Below are 18,353 nucleotides of genomic sequence, written 5' to 3' on the forward strand. Positions count from 1 at the left end.
TAAAGAGGGACAGGGTTCTGACACATGCTGTAACTGGATGAACCTTTAAACAGGTGAAGAGGAGTTCTCGTGTGGCTCAGTGGGTTAAGAACCTAACATAGCGTCTGTGAGGATGAGGGTTCGATCACAGGCCTTGCTCAATAGGTTAAGGATCCGGCATTACAACAAGCTGTGGCTTAGGTCGCAGATGTGGCTTGTATCTAGTGTTGCTGTGGCCGTGGTGTAGGCTGGCAGCAGCACCTTCAACTCAACTCCTAGCCCAGGAACTTCCATATGCTGCAGGTGCAGGCGTAAAAAAGATAAAAAAAAAAAAATTAAAAAACGAAATGAAACAAACAAACAAAAAACACGTGAAGACAGAAGTGAAAGAAGCCAGACACAAAGGGTCAATGTTGGAGTCCATGCTGCGCCCCCCAAATCCCAGGCCTGCTGCTCATGCTGTGTGGCCTCTGCCAAATGACTTAACCTCTCTGAGCCTCAGATTGGTCCTCTGTCAGAGGGCTGATGGGAGAATTACACGCAAGTACCCAGAGCAGAGCCTTCAGGACTTAGTGAAGGTTAACTCCCAGCTCCAGAAGCCCCAGGAAAGAAGGCAGAGCACAAGGAAGACCCTCTGGAGCGGCAATTCCTGACACGCATGCTCCCTGGGAGCTGGAGGTGGGAACAAGGGTGGACCCCCTCCCCGAAGCAGGCTGGGGGAGGAGGGGGAGCAGGAGGCAGGTGGAAGTCCCGGGGCTGTGGGGACAGAAGAGGAGGAACCATTAAGACGGGCCCTCCTGGGGGAGAGGAGCAGGGAGTCCTCGGAGAGGCCCGGAGGAAAGTGCTGGCGAGGACGTGTCCCCACGAGGGGATGGAACAAGATCAAAACAGCCTCCGAGGGACCTGCCCTCCTCTTCGCAGCTCCTAAGGCTGTGGGTCAACGCCGTCCAAGTACCCAGCCCGCCCACCTCTCCTGGGGCCGCCCTTCCCTCTGCTTCCCACCGGCCACCTGCCTGCCCGCCTCACACCCTGAGCCCCCACTGTTCTCTTCCCAGAAGATGGTTGCCACACCCACCCTCAGGTCGTGGGTGAGAACTAACTGTTCCCTTTTCCCTTTATGCTCCGGATGGCCCCTCTCCTTGGCATGTGCTATCCAGGGAGCTGACTGCCTTGCACCCCCAGCGCTCCCGCACCCCAGGCCTGGGCGGCCTCATCTCGGAGGCCCACGAACTGGGGCTTGCCCTCGGGTGTTCATTCATTCGACAGTATTTCTGAGCACCTAGTGTGCAAGGCTGAGGCAGCAAGGTCCTGTTCTCACCAAGGAGACAAAGAGCCGGCAAATAAGAACAAAAGTCCTGACAAGAAGCACAGAGCAGGGCAGGAGGACAGAGACTGGGTGAACTGGGGGGGAGGGGAGCTCTGATGGAGTGACCTTTGAGCAGCAGCCCAGCTGCAGGGAGACAGAGCCACGCAGATACCTGGAGATGGTCCTGGGAGAAGCAAGCACAGGTGCAAAGGCCCTGGGGTGCAAATAAGCTCTGTGCACTGAGGAGGCGGACAAAGTGTGGCTGGAGCGGAGCGAGCAAGGCGAGGTCACCGAGGGAGGCAGGAGCTGACCCCCAGGGACTGGAGGGGAAGGCTGAGTTCAGGAGTTAAGAGCAGGCGAGTGACTTGATCAGACTTTGGTTTCTCCCCAGCCAAGGTGGAGAAAAGACAGGGGGGCGAAGGTTAAAGTGGGGAGGTGTGGGGGGGTGGCTATGCAGAGCCCAGGTGAGGGTTGAGGGGGCTGGGGGCTGGGGGTGTGGGTGGCAGGACGGTGAGAAGTACAGGTGCTGAGTGTACTTTGGAGGTAAAGCCACCAGAATCTGCCGACACAGGTCTGCTGTGGGAGCGAGGGGAAGAGCCTGAGCAGGTCGAGCAGGTCGGGGCGAGATCAGGCTGAGAATCCGGGAAGGCAGGTGTGTGTGCCAGGGGCCCCAGAGGTCGCAGGGCTGGGCCAGGACAGGGAGCCTCCCGGGGACCAGGCTGAGAGTTAGTGATGGAGAAACCGCGGCTCGGGGAAGGGAAGAAGCGTTGCCAAGGACACACAACCCGACACCGGACCCTCGCGGTCTCCCCACACTTCCCGCAGGACCCTTTAGCTGCATCTCCCCACCCCAAGTGGGAAGGAGCTCCCCTGCAGCAGGCACGGGTCTCTGGTTTCTGTCCCACAGCCTGAGGCAGGAGGGAGGGGGTCGCCCTCCAGACCCACGATGTGACTGAAACCCACGCTCTTGACTCCACAAGGTCCACGTCCTTACCCAGGGCACCCCGCTGCTTAGGGAATGGATGGAGGGCTGGTGCTCTGTGTCAGGTGGCCTCCAGGGTGACTTGCTAAGGCCGGATCTGCAGGGACCGCCAAGAGCACACCGAGCAGCCACCGGAGAACCGGAAGTTACACCAGGATGAAATTCTTCGCTGGCCACAGCGGCAGAGGCCCGGGAGGAAGGGATTCATCCTAACAGCAGATCTGCTGCGGGACGGGGGACGGGCCTGGGAAGGCGGAACCAGCAGCCCGGAAACAGGAGAGGATGGGGGGGCTGGCCTGGGGGAGGACTCAGAGGGGCCGCTGGTTGCTGGCAGGAACAAGAGAAACAACCTCTTTCCCTTGCACTACAGAAGTGGGTTTTTTTTGGTTTTTTTTTTTGGTTTTTTTTCAAAGCACTAAGGTAAACCGGGGCAAAACTGTTTTTTTTTCCACCATCTTTATCAATCCAATCCTGGGTCTTTTATTTTTTTTATTTTTATTTTTTGTCTTTTTGCCTTTTCTAGGGCTGCTTCCCGCGGCATATAGAGGTTCCCAGGCTAGGGGTCTAATTGGAGCTGTAGCCACCGGCCTACACCACAGCCACAGCAACGCAGGATCCAAGCTGCATCTGAGACCCACACCACAGCTCATGGCAACGCCAGATGCTTAATCCACTGAGCAAGGCCAGGGATCAAACCCGAAACCTCATGGTTCCCAGTTGGATTCGTTAACCACTGCGCCACAACAGAAACTCCAATCCTGGGTCTTTTAAAAAATGGGTTCCTGGAGTCCGCGCTGTGGGGCAATGGAATCCACAGCTTCTCTGCAGCATCAGGACAAAAGTCCAATCCCCGGCCCAGCACAGTAAGTTGAAGGATCTGGCGTTGCTGCAGCTGTGGCGCAGGTCGCAACCACGGCTTGGATCCAATCCCTGGCCCGGGAATTTCCATGTGTCATGGACACAGCCAGAAAAAAAAAAAAAAAAATCTTGTAATAACTATAATGGAAAAGAATCGGAAAAAGAATATATACACATATAAGTGTAAATGAATCACTTTGCTGCATACCAGAAACTAACACAACATTGGAGGTCAACTACACTTCAATTTAAAAAAAAAAAGGGAAATCAACAGCAAAAGATCTCCACAAAGCAGGTTTACTTAGCCCATTTCACAGAGAGGAAGGCTGAGGCTCCACAGGCCTGGACTCCGGCCAGTCCATAGCAGGCAGACCCCTAGCAGGTAAGCACGGCGCTGGGCCTCCTGTTCAACCCATTCCAGAATGTGAGCCGAATCTCAACCTTCAGCTGCCTCTCCGTGAAGAAGTGAATTCCAGATCCCAGACTCTAGGATCAGCTTGAGACCAGGAGCGATGCTGCTGTGCTGAGCCAGGTCACCATCCTACAGTGAGGAGGGCCTGGCCCACTTTTCTCCACAGCGGTGCACAGAGCTGGCAGCCGGGCCTGGCCCGCTGCTGGGCATCAGACTAACTCGGGCTCCAGGAAGAGCTGGGCCCAGCCAGCGTGGGGGTGGGGGGGTGGGGACAGAGTTCACTGCTGTTTGCAGGGAACTTCCCAGAGGCCTGGCTTTAGGCACCTGCTGAGTCTTCCCCCAGATAAGCTGTAGACAGATGAGGTCGGGAGCCCATGGCCTTCCAGTCCTGCCAGCTCTGAGCTGCACCCTCTATCTCATCCTGTACAAGGACACCTGTTCCCAAGCCAGGTGACTGGGAGGAGCCCCTGGTCCCTGCCTCACCCCCCTGAGCCAGCTGACCTGCTCACCAGCTCTCCACTTCTCCGTCTCTGTTGCTGCCCACTTCCAGGCTGCAGTGTTGCTGGCCTGGCCCAGGACAGCCCCTTCTCCTGCCTCCTCCAAGCCACCTCCAGACAGCTGCCAGGGGGCGCCCACCACCCCAGTTCTCACCAGGCCCTCCTTGGGCTGAAGGGCAAGCTCCATCCCCTAAGGCGGATCTGAGGTCCCCCTGTTTGAGCCATTGGTCTCACCTCTGGCCTCTCCTGACTGACGTCCAGCGGCCTCCAGCCCCTCATCCACCTGCACGCTGGCTCAGATCCCAGAGTGGGCTCATCCTCGAACCTCACCCGACGTGGCAGTCGGGCCTTTCTTTCTTTTTCTTTTTTGCTTTTTAGGGCTGCACCCACAGCATATGGAAGTTCCCAGGCTAGGGGTCCAATTGAGGCCATAGCTGCTGGCCTATGCCACAGCCACAGCAACAGCAACACCAGATTCAAGCCGCGTCTGCAAGCTACACCACAGCTCACAGTAATTCTGGATCCTTAACCCACTGAGCGAGGCCACAGATCGAACCTACGTCCTCATGGATGCTAGTCAGATTCGTTTCCACTGAGCCGCAATGGGAACTCCAGGCCTATTTCTTCATCCTTCCCCCAACTCTCGGTTTCCTCCAGGCCCCCCACACTACCTCTTGCGAGGTGATGACAGCAGCTTCCCAGGTTCTATGTACCCCATCCCACTCCCTGCACTGTCCCCTTCACTGCCGCTGCAAAGGCCTCTTTAAACCAAATTCAGATCATGTCACCCCCTGCTCCATCCCACCACATCCCCCACGGTGAAATCCCCCTGCCCACTGCAATCCCCAGGATTCCTGTGCTCCTCTCAGACTCCTTTCCTGCCACTCACCTCCCTCCTAAGCTCATTCCTGCCTCAGGGCCTTTGCACTGGCTGTTCCCTCTGCCTGGGATGCCTAGAGTTCCCCACATCTTCCAGGCTGGCTCCTGCTGGTTCCTTCTCAACATCCAGATCTCAATGCAAGTCACCTCCTCAGAGAAGCCCTCCAGACCTGGCTCCCAATATTCTCCAATATCCCAATTTATTTTCTTGATAACATCATTACATATTTTTTACTTATTGGTTCCGTTTTCAGGTGGATGTCTCCCATCCAGACCCAGAGGGAGGGCCAGGAAAGGCTTCGAGGGGGAGTGAACAGCAAGCCTGATAGCTGGGCAGACACAGGCAGCACAGAGTCGGGAGAAGGACGATTCTCTCCTCAGCATCCTTGGCTTGCACCTCTGCTCGCACACCTCTGACCACGGGGAGCTCATTCCATAACAAAAGGCTACCAAGTCCCCTCCTGCACGGCAAGCTGAACCTGCCTTCCTGCCGATGTCCCCGTGTAGTCCTCAGCCTGCTTCCTGGGCCCCAGGGAAAGAGTGGATGAAGAGGCAGCCGTGTGTTGGAGGGATGAGCCAGGCTGCAAGGGCCCCCCCTTCACAGGAACAGGCCCTGCCTCCCTTGGTCACGTGAAGGAAAGAGCAGAAGCCACACAGGGGCGCGTGATGGGCGCTGGACTTCCCTAGGAGCCTGGTGCAGAGCCTCGGGGCCAAGGCGGGGCAGGTGGGGCTCCCATCTCTCCTCCCTGGCCCAGGAGCCAGCTCCCCAGCCTTCGAAGCGACCTGCTGGGGATTAGGCCATAATCTTCCTGCAAAGCTGTCGCTGTGTGGGGGTGGGGAGTGGGCTCTGCGGGGCAGGGGCCCTGTCCCTGAGGGCCTGAGACTCGGCCTGGGGATCTGAAGGCGTCCCCATCTTCTCCCTCCTGGGACTGCAGAACCGCAAGGGGGCAGGGGGCCTGCTGAGAAATGGGGGAACTGAGACCCAGACCTGAGGACTGGAGACCCAAATGTGGACGGTGGGTGGACGGAGGGAGGCAGAGCGGCGCAGTTCCCCGCCTCGCTCACCCACACGTCGAGCCCTTACAAGATGCCAGGCGCTGTCTGGCACTGGGGATATGACAGGATATGACAGCGACCTCACAGCCCATGGGGGCAGCAGCCTCTCATCACTGCTGTGGGTGGCATGCGGCTCGGCCCTGGCCTTTATCCCTGCCATTCTTTCTTTTTCTTTGGCAGGGGTGGGGGGGTGCAGGTGCGGCACATGGAGGTTCCCAGACTAGAGGCTGAGCTGGAGCTACAGCCGCCGGCCTATGCCACAGCCACAGCCACGCCAGATCTGAGTCTCATCTGTGACCTGCCCCACAGCTCACGGCGGCAGTGCCGGATCCTTAACCCACTGAGCCAGGTCAGGGACCTGCATCCTCATGGATCCTAGTTGGGTTCATTTTCCCCGAACCGCAGTGGGAACCCCCCCCCCCCAGTTCCTTCTGCCTGGCACCTCCCCGGCTCCACCTGACTGGCCCCATCCCCTCACCAATTCCACTGTCCCGAGCCCTGGGTCTTGTGCTCATCTCCATATTTTAAGTGGTTTCTCTGCCCCATTTCCCTCCCCTAGACTGTGAGCCCTCGCGAGGATACAGCAGGTCAAAGAGAAGGCGACAGGCTGCCCACGTCCTGCGGCTGCTGGAACCAACAGGGGGACATGTGAACCCCTCACTTCGCCAGATGCGGTTGAGAGAGCCTTTAAAAACAACTGGCCACGGGCTTTGGCAACGTGACAGTCATGCGTGATCTTGACAAGGTGGAGAGGTGAGGGTGAGAGCCTGGGGGGGGGCACATATGAGAGAAAACGGGAGGAGAAAAACGGGAGACGGTGACCGCAGACAAATCTGCAGGACCAGAGGGAGGGGCGAGGGGGCAAAGGGGCACCACACACGTGTAAGCTGCCGAGAAAGAGCCAGACCAGAGCAGAGGAGGGGAGGGAGGGAGGGGAGCAGAGTCCTGGAGCAGGTGAGAGGACGGCCCCTGCCAGGTGGCCTGGCCATCAGAGCAGGTGGGAGGAGGCCAAGAGTGGGTGCAAGCAGAGCTTTACCAGGTGAGCACCGCAATGCAGAAGGGCTAGAACCAGGTGCAGGTGCCCGAAACCCAGAGGGGGCCTGAGCTGCAGAGAGGGACGGGGCGGGAGGTGGGGGGGTGCCAGGGGGAGGGTCTCCGAGAACCAACGGAGTCAGGGCAGGTGTCGAGGGAGAGGGATGGAAAGATGGAAGAGTTGGCACCTGAGTTTGCAGGCACACCTCCTGGGCACAATGGCCAGGCCCAGGGCATACCCGGGGGAGTGGCTGAGGCCACGAGGTCAGCTGGTGGGAGGAAGGAGGCCAAGGAACGGAGAGGCCAGGCTGTGCGAAGGATCATGGAGCTGGGAACTGCAGTGACCAGGAAGGCAGGCAGGATGGCGCTGCAGAGGGCAGGCGCCAAGGTTCCGAAAGTTCAAGGAATAAGGGACGTGACTGGGGCTGGCCCACGATGAGTGGAGTGGCTGGTCCAGGGCTGGTCTGAGGTTCAAAGCTGGGGGAGAATGCTCTGGAAGCAGCCTCAGGAGCCAGGAGGACTCTGCCCCAGGCTCAGGCCTGGCAGAGGGAGGACATGAGGCAAAGAATAGCCCCCACTGAGAAGGCTGTTGCGGAAGCGGGGTCCTGGGGGAGGCCAAGTTACAGTGCAATTTACAAAAGGTGTTGGGGGTGTTCAGAGGGGGGCTGAGGACTTAGGGAACAGACCGTGGCCTCTTGACCCCTGAACACCGAGTTATTGGAGGAGCCTGGGATGGGTGGGGTTCCTGGATGATCACTTTCTAAACAGTCTGGGCCTGACAACCTGGGACTGCCCCAGCCAAAAGGCCACCCTTTCCCCCCACAGTTCCCCTGCCCTCACACCAGCATCCCCAGCAGAAGGGAGCTGAGCAAAATTCCCTCCGAAAGGGAGGGCTTCCCCAGAAACACACGGCCACGGGCACCCTGCCGGCGCCAGCCGACACTGCTCTGCTCATATAGCAAGGACCTGCAGCCCAGGCCCAGAAAAGCACTGGGGGTCGTTCTCGACATCACTTTTTTTTTTTTAGGGCTGCACCTGCGGCCTATGGCTGAGGTTGAATCAGAGGTGCAGCGGCGAGCCTGTGCCACAGCCACAGCAACACTGGATACGAGCCACATCTGCGATCTAAAACACCACTTGCAATAACTTTAACTTGCTGGATTCTTAACCCACCGAGTGAGGCCAGGGATCGAACCCACGCCCTCATGGATACTAGTCAGGTTCCTTTTTTTTTTTTTTTTTTTTTTTTTTGTCTTTTTAGGGCCACACTTACGACATATGGAGGTTCCCAGGCTCAAGGTCGAATGGGAGCTGTAGCCGCTAGCCTATACCACAGCCATAGCAATGCAGGACCCAAGCTGCGTCTGCATCCCACACCACAGCTCACAGCAACACCAGATCCTTAACCCACTGAGGGAGGCCTGGGATCGAACCTGTGTTCTCATGTTTGTTTGTGGGTTTTTGTTTTTTGCTTTTTTTTTTTTTTTTTGTCTTTTTGCCATTTCTTGGGTCTCTCCCCAGCACATGGAGGTTCCCAGGCTAGGGGTCTAATCGGAGCCGTAGCCACCGGCCTACGCCAGAGCCACAGCAATGTGGGATCCGAGCCACATCTGCAACTTACACCACAGCTCACAGCAACGCCAGATCCTTAACCCACTGAGCAAGGCCAGGGATCGAACCCGCAACCTCATGGTTCCTAGTCAGATTTGTTAACCACTGAGCCACGACGGGAACTCCAACCTGCATTCTCAACACATGCAGTCAGATGTGTTTTCACTGAGCCACAGTGGGAGCTCCCTGGATACTAGCCAGGTTCTTAACCCACTGAGCCATAACGGGAACTCTGATATCACTTCTTTAAACACTGTCTAGTCCCAAAGTTCCCAACCTACAACCCACTAAGAGTGATAGTAGGGTTCTTTGAGGGTGGAAAGGCTGGGAAACACCAGCCACAATTGACCACTCTTTTCCCATTTGACAGATGAGAAAACTGAGGCCCAGAAGCCCTGGCATCTTGCTCAAGTCCTGCCACCTGTGAGGGTTGGAGGGAGTGCAGGATGCGGCCTCAGGCCCAGGGCACTTCCGCAGCTCTGCCCTGCCTCTCCTCCCACCAGACGGCTGGTTCTTCCAGCGCAGGTGCCAAATGTGGCTCCTGTGCCAGCTCTGCCATCTGCCCTCTCCCTCCCTCCCTCCTCCTCCCAGCTTTTGCTCCTCTTCGTCCGTCCTCCCTCCCCAGCCTTTGTTCCTTCTCCCCAGGCTCAGGCCAGCCTAACAGCTCCACACAAGTGGCCATGTGGGACGTCTGTGTGGCCAGGCACTCTAGGAAGCAGAAAGCCAGGCGTGGGCTGCGATCTCAGCAGCTCCAGTAGCTTCTCCGGGCCTCTGCGTCTCACCTAGAGTGGGGGTGGTGAAACCCACTGGAGAAGGACGCATGTGCTGAGAGGAGCAGACTGGACGATAGGCCCTTTAAACATCCACTTTCACAAACCGAGTCCACCCTAAATCCAGGCACCCCAATCCCACGGGACAGATGAGGCTGTGAGAGGCTAGGGTTTTCCAAGGTCCCGTTGCTGGCCCTGCTCTCTATGCCAAGCCCCAGGCTCCGCAAGGTCCCGCACTGCCCCAGGGCATGAGGAAAAGCCCAGGAGACAGGCAGAACCCTACCAGCCAATGTCTCCTGAAGACCTAGCTCCTTGCCCTGCCCTCCTCCCAGGCCCGAGCGAGAGGGACCAGCCAACAGTCAGCCCCAGGCATGCGAAGCGGCGACGAAGATTCCAAGATCATCAGCTATAAATGCCAAAGCAGCGCTGGACCTGCCTCCGAGGACCCAGCTCCCTGAGTAAGTGACAGGGCCCTCCCAGCACAGGGAGAGGACAGGCTGGACGACACCACATACTTCCTGCCAGGACTCTTGCTCCCAGAGCCCCCAGAGCCATCCCCAAGGCACACCTCCACAGGGCAGCCACAGGGAGCATCCCAAACACCCCTCTTCTCAGCTCAAAACCCCTCTCTGCAGCTCCCCGCAGCTCAGATGCAGCTCTGCTTGTCATCCAGGGCCTATGCTGGGCTGCCCACCCTGCCTGCCCTTTTAGCCTCTTGTCCCGCTCACTCACACACCTGGAGCCCCCAAGAGCTAAACCCCACTCAGACCTTGTGCCCCATATATTAATTTGCACCTGCCGTTCCTTCCACCTGGAAGCCCCTCCCCCATGAAAACCCAGGAGTCACCTCCCCCTGGAAGCCCTCCACACCCCCTGGCAGAGGTAGCTACTCCCCACTGGATTTCCTTCTCGGAGTGTCCCAAGCCTTGGGGATGGTGCCCGTTGACTCAATCCTGTTCTCACTGGACCCAGAGCATCTCTGGTGGGACACAGGCTGCCACTGAGCAGTGACTTGATATTTGTGGAATGAATGAACAAGGGTCAGGGTTGGCCAGAGGCTCTGTCTCCACCCTGGACCCGCTTCACCCAGAGCCCCTGCGCCGAATTTCTAGGTGGGACACTAGGGTGTGGCGATCTGGTTAGAAACAGAGACAAGGGGGTCTCATCTTGAGCTGCCCGCCTTTGCAAAGCAAACTCAGCTTTGATACTCAGTGCGCTTGGGGTGGTTAAGGGCGTCGGATAAAAACGAAGGCGTAGAGTTCCCGTTGTGGCTCAGCGGCTTACAAACCTGACCAGGATCCATGAGGATGCAGGTTTGATCCCTGCCCTCGCTCAGTGGGTCAAAGATCCCGCGTTGCTGTGGCTGTGGTGTAGGCCAGCAGCTGCAGCTCCATTTCCACTCCTGGCCTGGGAACTTCCATACGCTGCAGGTGCGGCCCTGAAAACCAAAAAAAAAAAAAAAAAAAAAAAAAAAGGTGTAAAACTGTTTCCTCAAGCCACCCCTTGGCGCCATTGTGACTCAGACAGGCAAGCCCTAGGGAGTACACTGAATGTGGGCCCAGCGGACCGAGTTGAAACAGTGGCTCTGGCAGTGCAGAGCCCAGCAGACAAGTCATCTCCAGCCTGCCCCTTGTTTCTGTCATCAGGGGAATGACACCCACCCTACTTACAGCACCCTAAGTGTTATAGCCAAAGCCCTTAAGAGCTCAATCCCATATGGAAGTTCCCAGGCTAGGGGTCAAATCGGAGCTGCGGATGTGGCCCACACCATAGCCACAGCAACACCAGATCCCAGCCGCATCTGCGACCTATACCACAGTCATGGCAACACCAGATCCGAGCTGCATCTGCAACCTATGCCGCAGCTTGTGGCAACACTGGTCCCTTAACCCACTGTCTGAGGCCAAGGATTGAACCCACATCCAAACAAAGACAATGTTTGGTCCTTAACCTGCTGAGCCACAATGGGAACTCCACAGAGAATTAATTTTTTTAAAAAATCACCTCATCTACCAGCCCCAATATTCTTTTCCCATAGGTGATTTCAACATTCCAAAGCAAGGATATAAATTCCACATAGCAGGTGGTCCTTTGGATGAAATCAGTGAGCTCCCTGCTGAAACTCCATTTCCCCCCTGGCTCCAGAGAAAGGGGTCACTGACAGGTGGCAGGATTGGGCCCTTTTGACCCCGCCCAGCTTTTCCATTCCATGGAGAGGCACGGGGGCGGGGGGGTAGCCACGGCTGGTGCCTGGGGAAGCTGGGAGCTGCGGCAGATCTCCTGGTGCCCAGCCAGCAGAGCCCACCTGCCCGCCAAGCCCCGGTCAGAGGAAGCAGCTCTGAGCTTGCCCTGGACACTGACCCAACTCAGCCATCTCCTCGCCCAGGGCAGGAAGGGTCCAAGCTGGAATCTGCCAGAGGGCTCGCCAGCTCCCTCCCCACCTTAACCCAGGGGCTAATTCCTCCTTCCTCACTTCTTCACCCTCCCAGGTGAACTGGGGGGAAGGGGGGGCACACAGTGTGCACTGGATGCACTGGGGCAGAGAGGAGCTAAGAAAGCCTCAGGCAAGAAACAAGGGGGTCCTGCCAGGTCTGGTGGTTCGGGGGGGGCTCAGGTTCCAGGGTGGGTCCAGGCTTGGTGAGTCCTTGAAGCTAACGTGGTCTGGGGGGCCAATTCCCAAAAAAATAACAGACATAACAGAAAAAGCTCTTTCTTCTGCAAATGGTACAAGACCACGAGCCCATGTGCACACATTGCTAGGGCCCCTCCAGCGCTTCGGAAGGGGTCTGGGTAGCACAGGAGGCGTCCTGGAGAGGAAGCAGCAGCCTGTCTGTCCGGGACAGGGGGACGACTTCCAGGACATGGGACTTTCAGTGCTGAAGCTGGGAAAGTTCTGGCAAACCAGGGTGAACTGGGACTCGATGATGCGCAGGCTCTATTAGCTGGAAGGTGAAGCTTAAGGCCTGCCAGACCCCGCGGTGGGTGCAGGGAGCAGGAGGGCGAACCGCAGGTCTTTACGTGCCTCTGCTGTGTGTCCCCAACGTCTTAAAAGGTCTCAGCGCCACTTGTTTTTGAAAAACACTGGAAGGAGGGAGTAGCCCCTCCCTAAGTGGTGGGATCACATGTGCTTTTTTTTTTTTTTTTTTTTTTTTTTTTGCGGTAAGACACACAACATAAAATTTACCATCTTCACCATTTTTAAGTGCGGTTCAGGGGCGTTAAGGACAAACGTATTGGTGTACAACCATCACAGGTGATTTAGGTTTTTCCAGTCATCAGCAGATATTACTTCTACGATCAGAAGAAAACCTACCTTTTTTTTAGAGCGCCCATCAGCCTGTATCGGGTGCCTCTGCTCACCCAAAGGTAACGAGCAGGACTGGGAGACTGTTGGGGGGCTGTGGGGGGGACTTGGGCATTGGATGGGGGTGGACCCCAAAAACCCTTATCCTTTCCAATCCTGAAATCCCAGGATGCCACACTCCTTCTGACCCGGGGAAAGCGCTGTGCTTCGGAGAGAGGGATGTGGGCTCAAACCCTCCATTGGCCCCTTCCACGCTCCGTCACCTTGGGCACCTCTTAGCCTCAGGTTCCTCGAGGGTGACACAAGCTGCTGGGGGAACCAGCTGAGTAATGGTGACAGCAGGGCTCAGTTACTTTGCCGCCTGGAACGTCCTCCCGCACCTTGATGTGTGTATATGTCCCTGTCCTTCCAGGCCCAATGTGACATCACCTTCTCCAGGAAGCTTCTGATTCCTCTCCTGGCTCTTGCGGCCTCTGCCTGGGGGTACCTGGCTCCCTTCCCAGCGGGACCATAGGCTCCCTGAGCTCCGAGGGCTGGGCTGCGTCTGAGTCATACTGCCTTCCCTGCAGGCCTAGCCAACTCAATAAAGCTTTGCTAAATGAAGCCATCAGAGGAAGAAGTGACCCGGGCAGACGGAACGCCCACACCTCCTCGCAAAGCCAGTGACTTCACCCTCCGGGGCCAGTGGCCCAGGGGCCGGCAAAGGGGAGCAGAGCACAGAGCCAGCCCACCTGACCAGGCAGGTAGCTCTACCTTTGCCAAGAACCTGCCAGGGTCTCTGGGGAGCTAGAGACACCAAAGATGAATGAATTGAGCGCTACAAACCCTCCCGGATGTACCCAAGGTGCCAGGCCCTGTGCCAGCCCTGGGGACCCAAAGACTAAAGAACAGGGCTTCCCTGAAGCCCTCGAAGGGCTCCCTACCTGGTGGGCACTTGGAGGAAAGGATTTCAATGGGGCCACACTCCCTGTGGCACATAAAGGGAAGGTAGCTCCCCTCTTCCTCGGGGAGGTGGGAGATAAACATCCAAGCTGTCCCACCCATCACACCCTAATACGGGCCTGGAAACCCAGGAAGTGAGGGAGCTTCAGCACCCCACCAAACACAGCTGGCTTCACGCATAGCCTCCTGGGGTGGCCGATGGTACCCCTGCCCAGTGTCCCTTATCCAGGACCCAGGCCTGTAGGGGCAAGACCCTCTATTGAGGGTGTCTGGGCAATGGCCAGCCAGCCTAGGGAGCCCCAGGTACCCCTCCCCAGGCAGCAGCCAGCCTCCTTCCCCTGGGGTGCAGCCCAGGCCCTGTGAAACCCCTCACCCCCTGTGCTGACTGCTCGCGCCTCCTCTCCCAACCCCAGGTTTGAACAGGGATCCTACTCAGTACTGGGGGGGTTGGGGGCAATTCTGCCTGAACCGACCCCTCAGCTCCGCACTGTGGGCAGGGGACCCTTCTCCTGGGCCCCTCCCTCCTCTGGCATCTAGATTTTGACACGGATTCCCAAAATAGCAGAGCCCAAGGAGGTCCCAAGGAGGCTCCTCCCACCGCTCTACAGCTCGGGAAACTGAGGCAAGCGAAAGGAGATGACGCGCTGCCCACCTCGCAATTTAACTCCTCGTTTCCCGTGAACATTTCTCGGGTGGTTTCCAGCCCAAGGTCACGCTGCGGAGAGGCAGTTCCCGGGCAGAAGCCAGGTATCCAGCTGCCGCCGCATCGCCCCACACGGTCCTGGCTAAGCCACGAAAACCCGGTTTCCTGCCCTCTCCTCCCTGAACGCCCCTGGCAAGCACGCGTGTACCCCCCGAGAGACGATCACGCCCTGATCCACCCCCCGAAAAATGCCACCCGAGACCAGGGTTTCGTCCCCACTGTCGCCGGTCCGCCCGGGCGGCCGCGCGCTACCAGAGCAACCAGAGCCGCGAGGTGCCTGGTCGCGGCCTGGAGGTCACGGCGCTGGGGGGCGCGCACGATGGGGGGACACAGGGAAGACAGGGCTCGGGGAGCAGGAGCGGGCACCCCCGGCGAGTGCCTGGACCCCCGCGCGGGCCCGGAAAGGAGATAGGAGTGGGCGCCAGTACCCCGGCGCGACGGCTCCCTGCCCGCGGCCGCGCCCCTGTCCCGCAGTCGGTGGGGTCGGGGTCTGTCCGGGCGCGCCGCCCTTCCCAGCGCCCGCACCCCGCCCCACCCCCGGCCTGGCCGGGCCGCCCAGCCGTCCTTACCCAGGACACGACGCGCAGGATGGTGTGCGGCTGCCGGACCAGGGTGTAGGGGTCGAAGGCGCCCCCGGCTTTGCCCGCTCCGTAAGCACCCCCTTCCATCGTGGCTGCACCCGCGCGGTGCCCCCCGCTCGGCGCGCGCCGCCGACCGGTGCGCGTGCGCGGCCCCCCCCCACCGCGTCCCCTGCTGGGCGACTGGCGCGGCCGAGGGCTCCACGAGGGGGCGTCGTGCGCGGAGGGCGCGTGGCCGGCGCGGCGCGGCGCGGACGGGGGGAGGGGCGGGGGCCGCGCGCGCCCTCGATCGCGGGGGCGCGGTTGCTGCGGACCCGGTCCAGGGCGCTCTTGTTTCTTGCGCGGTGACCTCTTTGCTAAGTGGGGGCGGCGGGGGCGAGGGGGGCCGAGGTGTGTGCAGAGGGCTATGTGCAGCCAATGCAGGACGTGTCCACGGTCCGGGGGCGGCCAGTCTACCCGTGCCTTGTTTCCTGTTGCTCTGTCTGTCCCCAATTATAGGGAGCGGGGTGGGGGGGGCGAGTTTATCATCCTCCTCACGGGGTGCTTGGCACACAGCAGAGGCCGCAGGAAGATTTCTGGAATGAATGAACCACGAAGGAATAACCCTCTTCTCAGAGCCTTCTAAAGCGCAGCTCCCCCCGCCCCCAGGACCTTTCCACCTGGCTTTCACACTGACGTCATGTGGTCCCCGCATCTGCTCACCCCCACCTCCAGCCCGCAGGGCCCGAGACACCTGGGAGAGGCTGAGGCCGAGGAAGGGCAATAAATTCTTCAAGAGACCACCCCCATCCCCGTCCCCTCCCACCGCCATTCCCTCCCCCTCCCCTCCCCTCCCCTCCCCCAACCCCCAGCACAACACCCTTTTCCTTAATCCAGTAATTATGGCATTATTTGTTCATTATCTTTGTCTGCTAGTCTTTGGATGTTATCTACCTTGTTCACTGCAGTAGCCGAGGGCCGGGCACGCAGCAGGTGCTCAATAACAAATCCTCGTCCCCATCACCCCCATCACCCCCTCAAAGCTTGGCCTAAGAGCTCCAGGTTTTGTGGAAACTGAGGCTGGCTGGAGGAGTGTTCGCCACAGTGGGACTAACACCTTCCAGGTCTGGCTCTTACGATGACCTGGAGTTCTCGGGGCCTCTCTCTGTGTCTCCACTGGTTCCAGGAGGGTTGAACAACGGTATCTCTAGAGGCCTTTGCAGCCCTGGTGATGACAGAGCATCCGGCATTCTGTCATCATGACAGGACACTAGATCACCAGGTCCTTAATGAGTGGGTGTGAGGACACCCCTTTTTTTTTTTAAATTTTTTTTTCAGGGCTGCACCTGAGGCATATTGGAGGTTCCCAATAGGGAACCTACCATACGCCACAGCCACAGCAACGCAGGATCCCAGCTGGGTCTGCGACCTACACCAGAGCTCATGGCAACAATGGAACCTTAACCCATTGAGCAAGGCCAGACATCGAACCCGCAACCTCATGATTCCTAGTCGGATTCGTTAACAACTGCGCCACGAAGGGAACTCCCACATTTTTTTTTTTTAATGGGCAAAAGATTTGAACAAGCACACTTCGCCAAAGAAGATATACAGGTGGGAACTAAGTACATGAAAAGATGTGCAACATCAGGGTTCCTGAGCCTGACTAGGAACCATGAAGTGGCAGGTTCGATCCCTGGCATCGCTCAGTGGGTTAAGCATCCGATGTTCCCGGGAGCTGTGGCATAGGCTGGCAGCTGCAGCTCCCATTTGACCCACAGGTGTGGTCCTAAAAGACAAAGAAAAAAAAAAAAAAAAGAAGCATGGGAAAATTTGGGGGGTATGATGGAATAATTCTTTATCTTGTTTGTGGTGATGGTTACACAGTGACAATGTAGATTTGCTAATACCTGCAACAATGTCCAGAAAAAGAGTGACTTTCATTGTATTGAAGTTATATCTACTTTTTTTGGCCCATGAAAACTTGCTAAGTTATTTTCCTAGTGATTGTACACCCACACATGTGGAAGTTCCCGGGGCCAGGGACTAAACCTGAGCTACAGCAGTGACCCAACCCGCTGCAGGAACAATGTCCAATCCTTAATCTGCTGTGCCACAGGGGAATGCCTATATCTAATTTTTTGGGGGTGGTGGGTGGTTTGTGGGTTAGGGCCGAACTCACAGCATGTGGAAGCTGCCAGGATTGAATTGGAGCTGTAGCTGCCAGCCTAGGCCACGGCAACTCAGGAGCCAAGCTGTGTCTGGCACACCAAAGCTCCTGGCAACACCAGATCCTTAACCTCCCGAGCAAAGCCAGGGATTGACCCTGTGCCCTCATGGATCCTAGTTAGGTTCGTTACCTCTGAGCCACAACAGGAACTCCCTAATTTTTTTCTTTTTTAATGGAGAAAAATGTGTACGAGGATGATAGGCTAAATCAGTGAGTAAAATTCAGATCAGTGAGTCATGTTCCATCATTTATTCAGTCAGTAAATATTTATTTGAAGCCCATCTTGCATTAGGCTTTGTGTTAGGCATAGGGCCCTAAGGGCGAAGAATTTAGAGATGGTCCCTTAGACCTTCCAGCCCTAAGGTTTGGTCACATTACTGAATTAAATCCCAGAAAGAGTAGAGTCTAGGAACCTGTGCATCAGATTCTTGGGTGGAAGTTCTGGCTCCCCTCACTCTCCATTCACTGTGTGACCTTGGGCAGATGGCTTCACCTCTCTGTGCTTATTTCCCCATCTGAAAAATGGAAATAAGTGCAGTACTTACCTATCGGGATAATTGTCAGGATTAAATGCGAGACTGCACAAAATGTACTTAGAATGGGGCCTGATACAAAGAATGACCTCGGCAAACGTTATTGGCCCTCCAGCCCCACTGGTCTTCAAGGTTGGCGTTTACAACAAGGTATGTAGGCATCTTCTTAGAAACACAGCACTATTCGGAGTTCCCGTCGTGGTGCAGTGGTTAACGAATCCGACTAGAAACCATGAGGTTGCGGGTTCGATCCCTGGTCTCGCTCAGTGCGTTAAGGATCCTGCGTTGCTGTGAGCTGTGGCGCGGGTCGCAGACGCAGCTCGGATCTGGCCTTGCTGCGCCTCTGGCATAGGTTGGCAGCTACGGCTCCGATTCGACCCCTAGCCTGGGAACCTCCATATGCCGCAGAAGCGGCCCTAGAAAAGTCAGAAAGACCAAAAAAAAAAAAAAAAAAAAAAAAAAAAGAAACAGAAACAGAATCACAGCGCTATTAATGGTGGGGACCTTCTCAGACTCGCCCATGAACCTCTCTCTACTTTCTAGCTGTCATTACCCGACACAGAAACAGCCTCCTCTTCTACTGTCCGTATCTATATGTTCTGCATTAGCCGCAAGGCCAAAGGGGGAAGATGGCTGGCTGTCCTTTGCAGGTCAAGCTTTTGCCAGGATCATGCCAGGCTGCTGAGTTCCCAGCCCAAGCGC

General features: G+C 57.3%; 1 protein-coding gene across 5 annotated transcripts in view; it reads right to left on the bottom strand.

Annotated features, from left to right (window-relative positions):
* The window catches only part of SYNGR1 (synaptogyrin 1), a 31,627-nt gene extending 16,531 nt beyond the window's left edge, over positions 1-15,096 (bottom strand). For 4 of the 5 annotated variants that reach the window (XM_021091099.1, XM_021091103.1, XM_021091101.1 and 1 more), the window contains exon 1: positions 14,901-15,096. In XM_021091099.1, coding sequence (XP_020946758.1) covers positions 14,901-14,999 — 99 coding nt within the window. In that variant the 5' untranslated portion in view covers positions 15,000-15,096. 5 annotated transcript variants of the gene reach the window in all.

This window comes from Sus scrofa, chromosome 5, assembly GCF_000003025.6.
Source record: "Sus scrofa isolate TJ Tabasco breed Duroc chromosome 5, Sscrofa11.1, whole genome shotgun sequence".
NCBI classification, from domain to species: Eukaryota; Metazoa; Chordata; class Mammalia; order Artiodactyla; family Suidae; genus Sus; species Sus scrofa.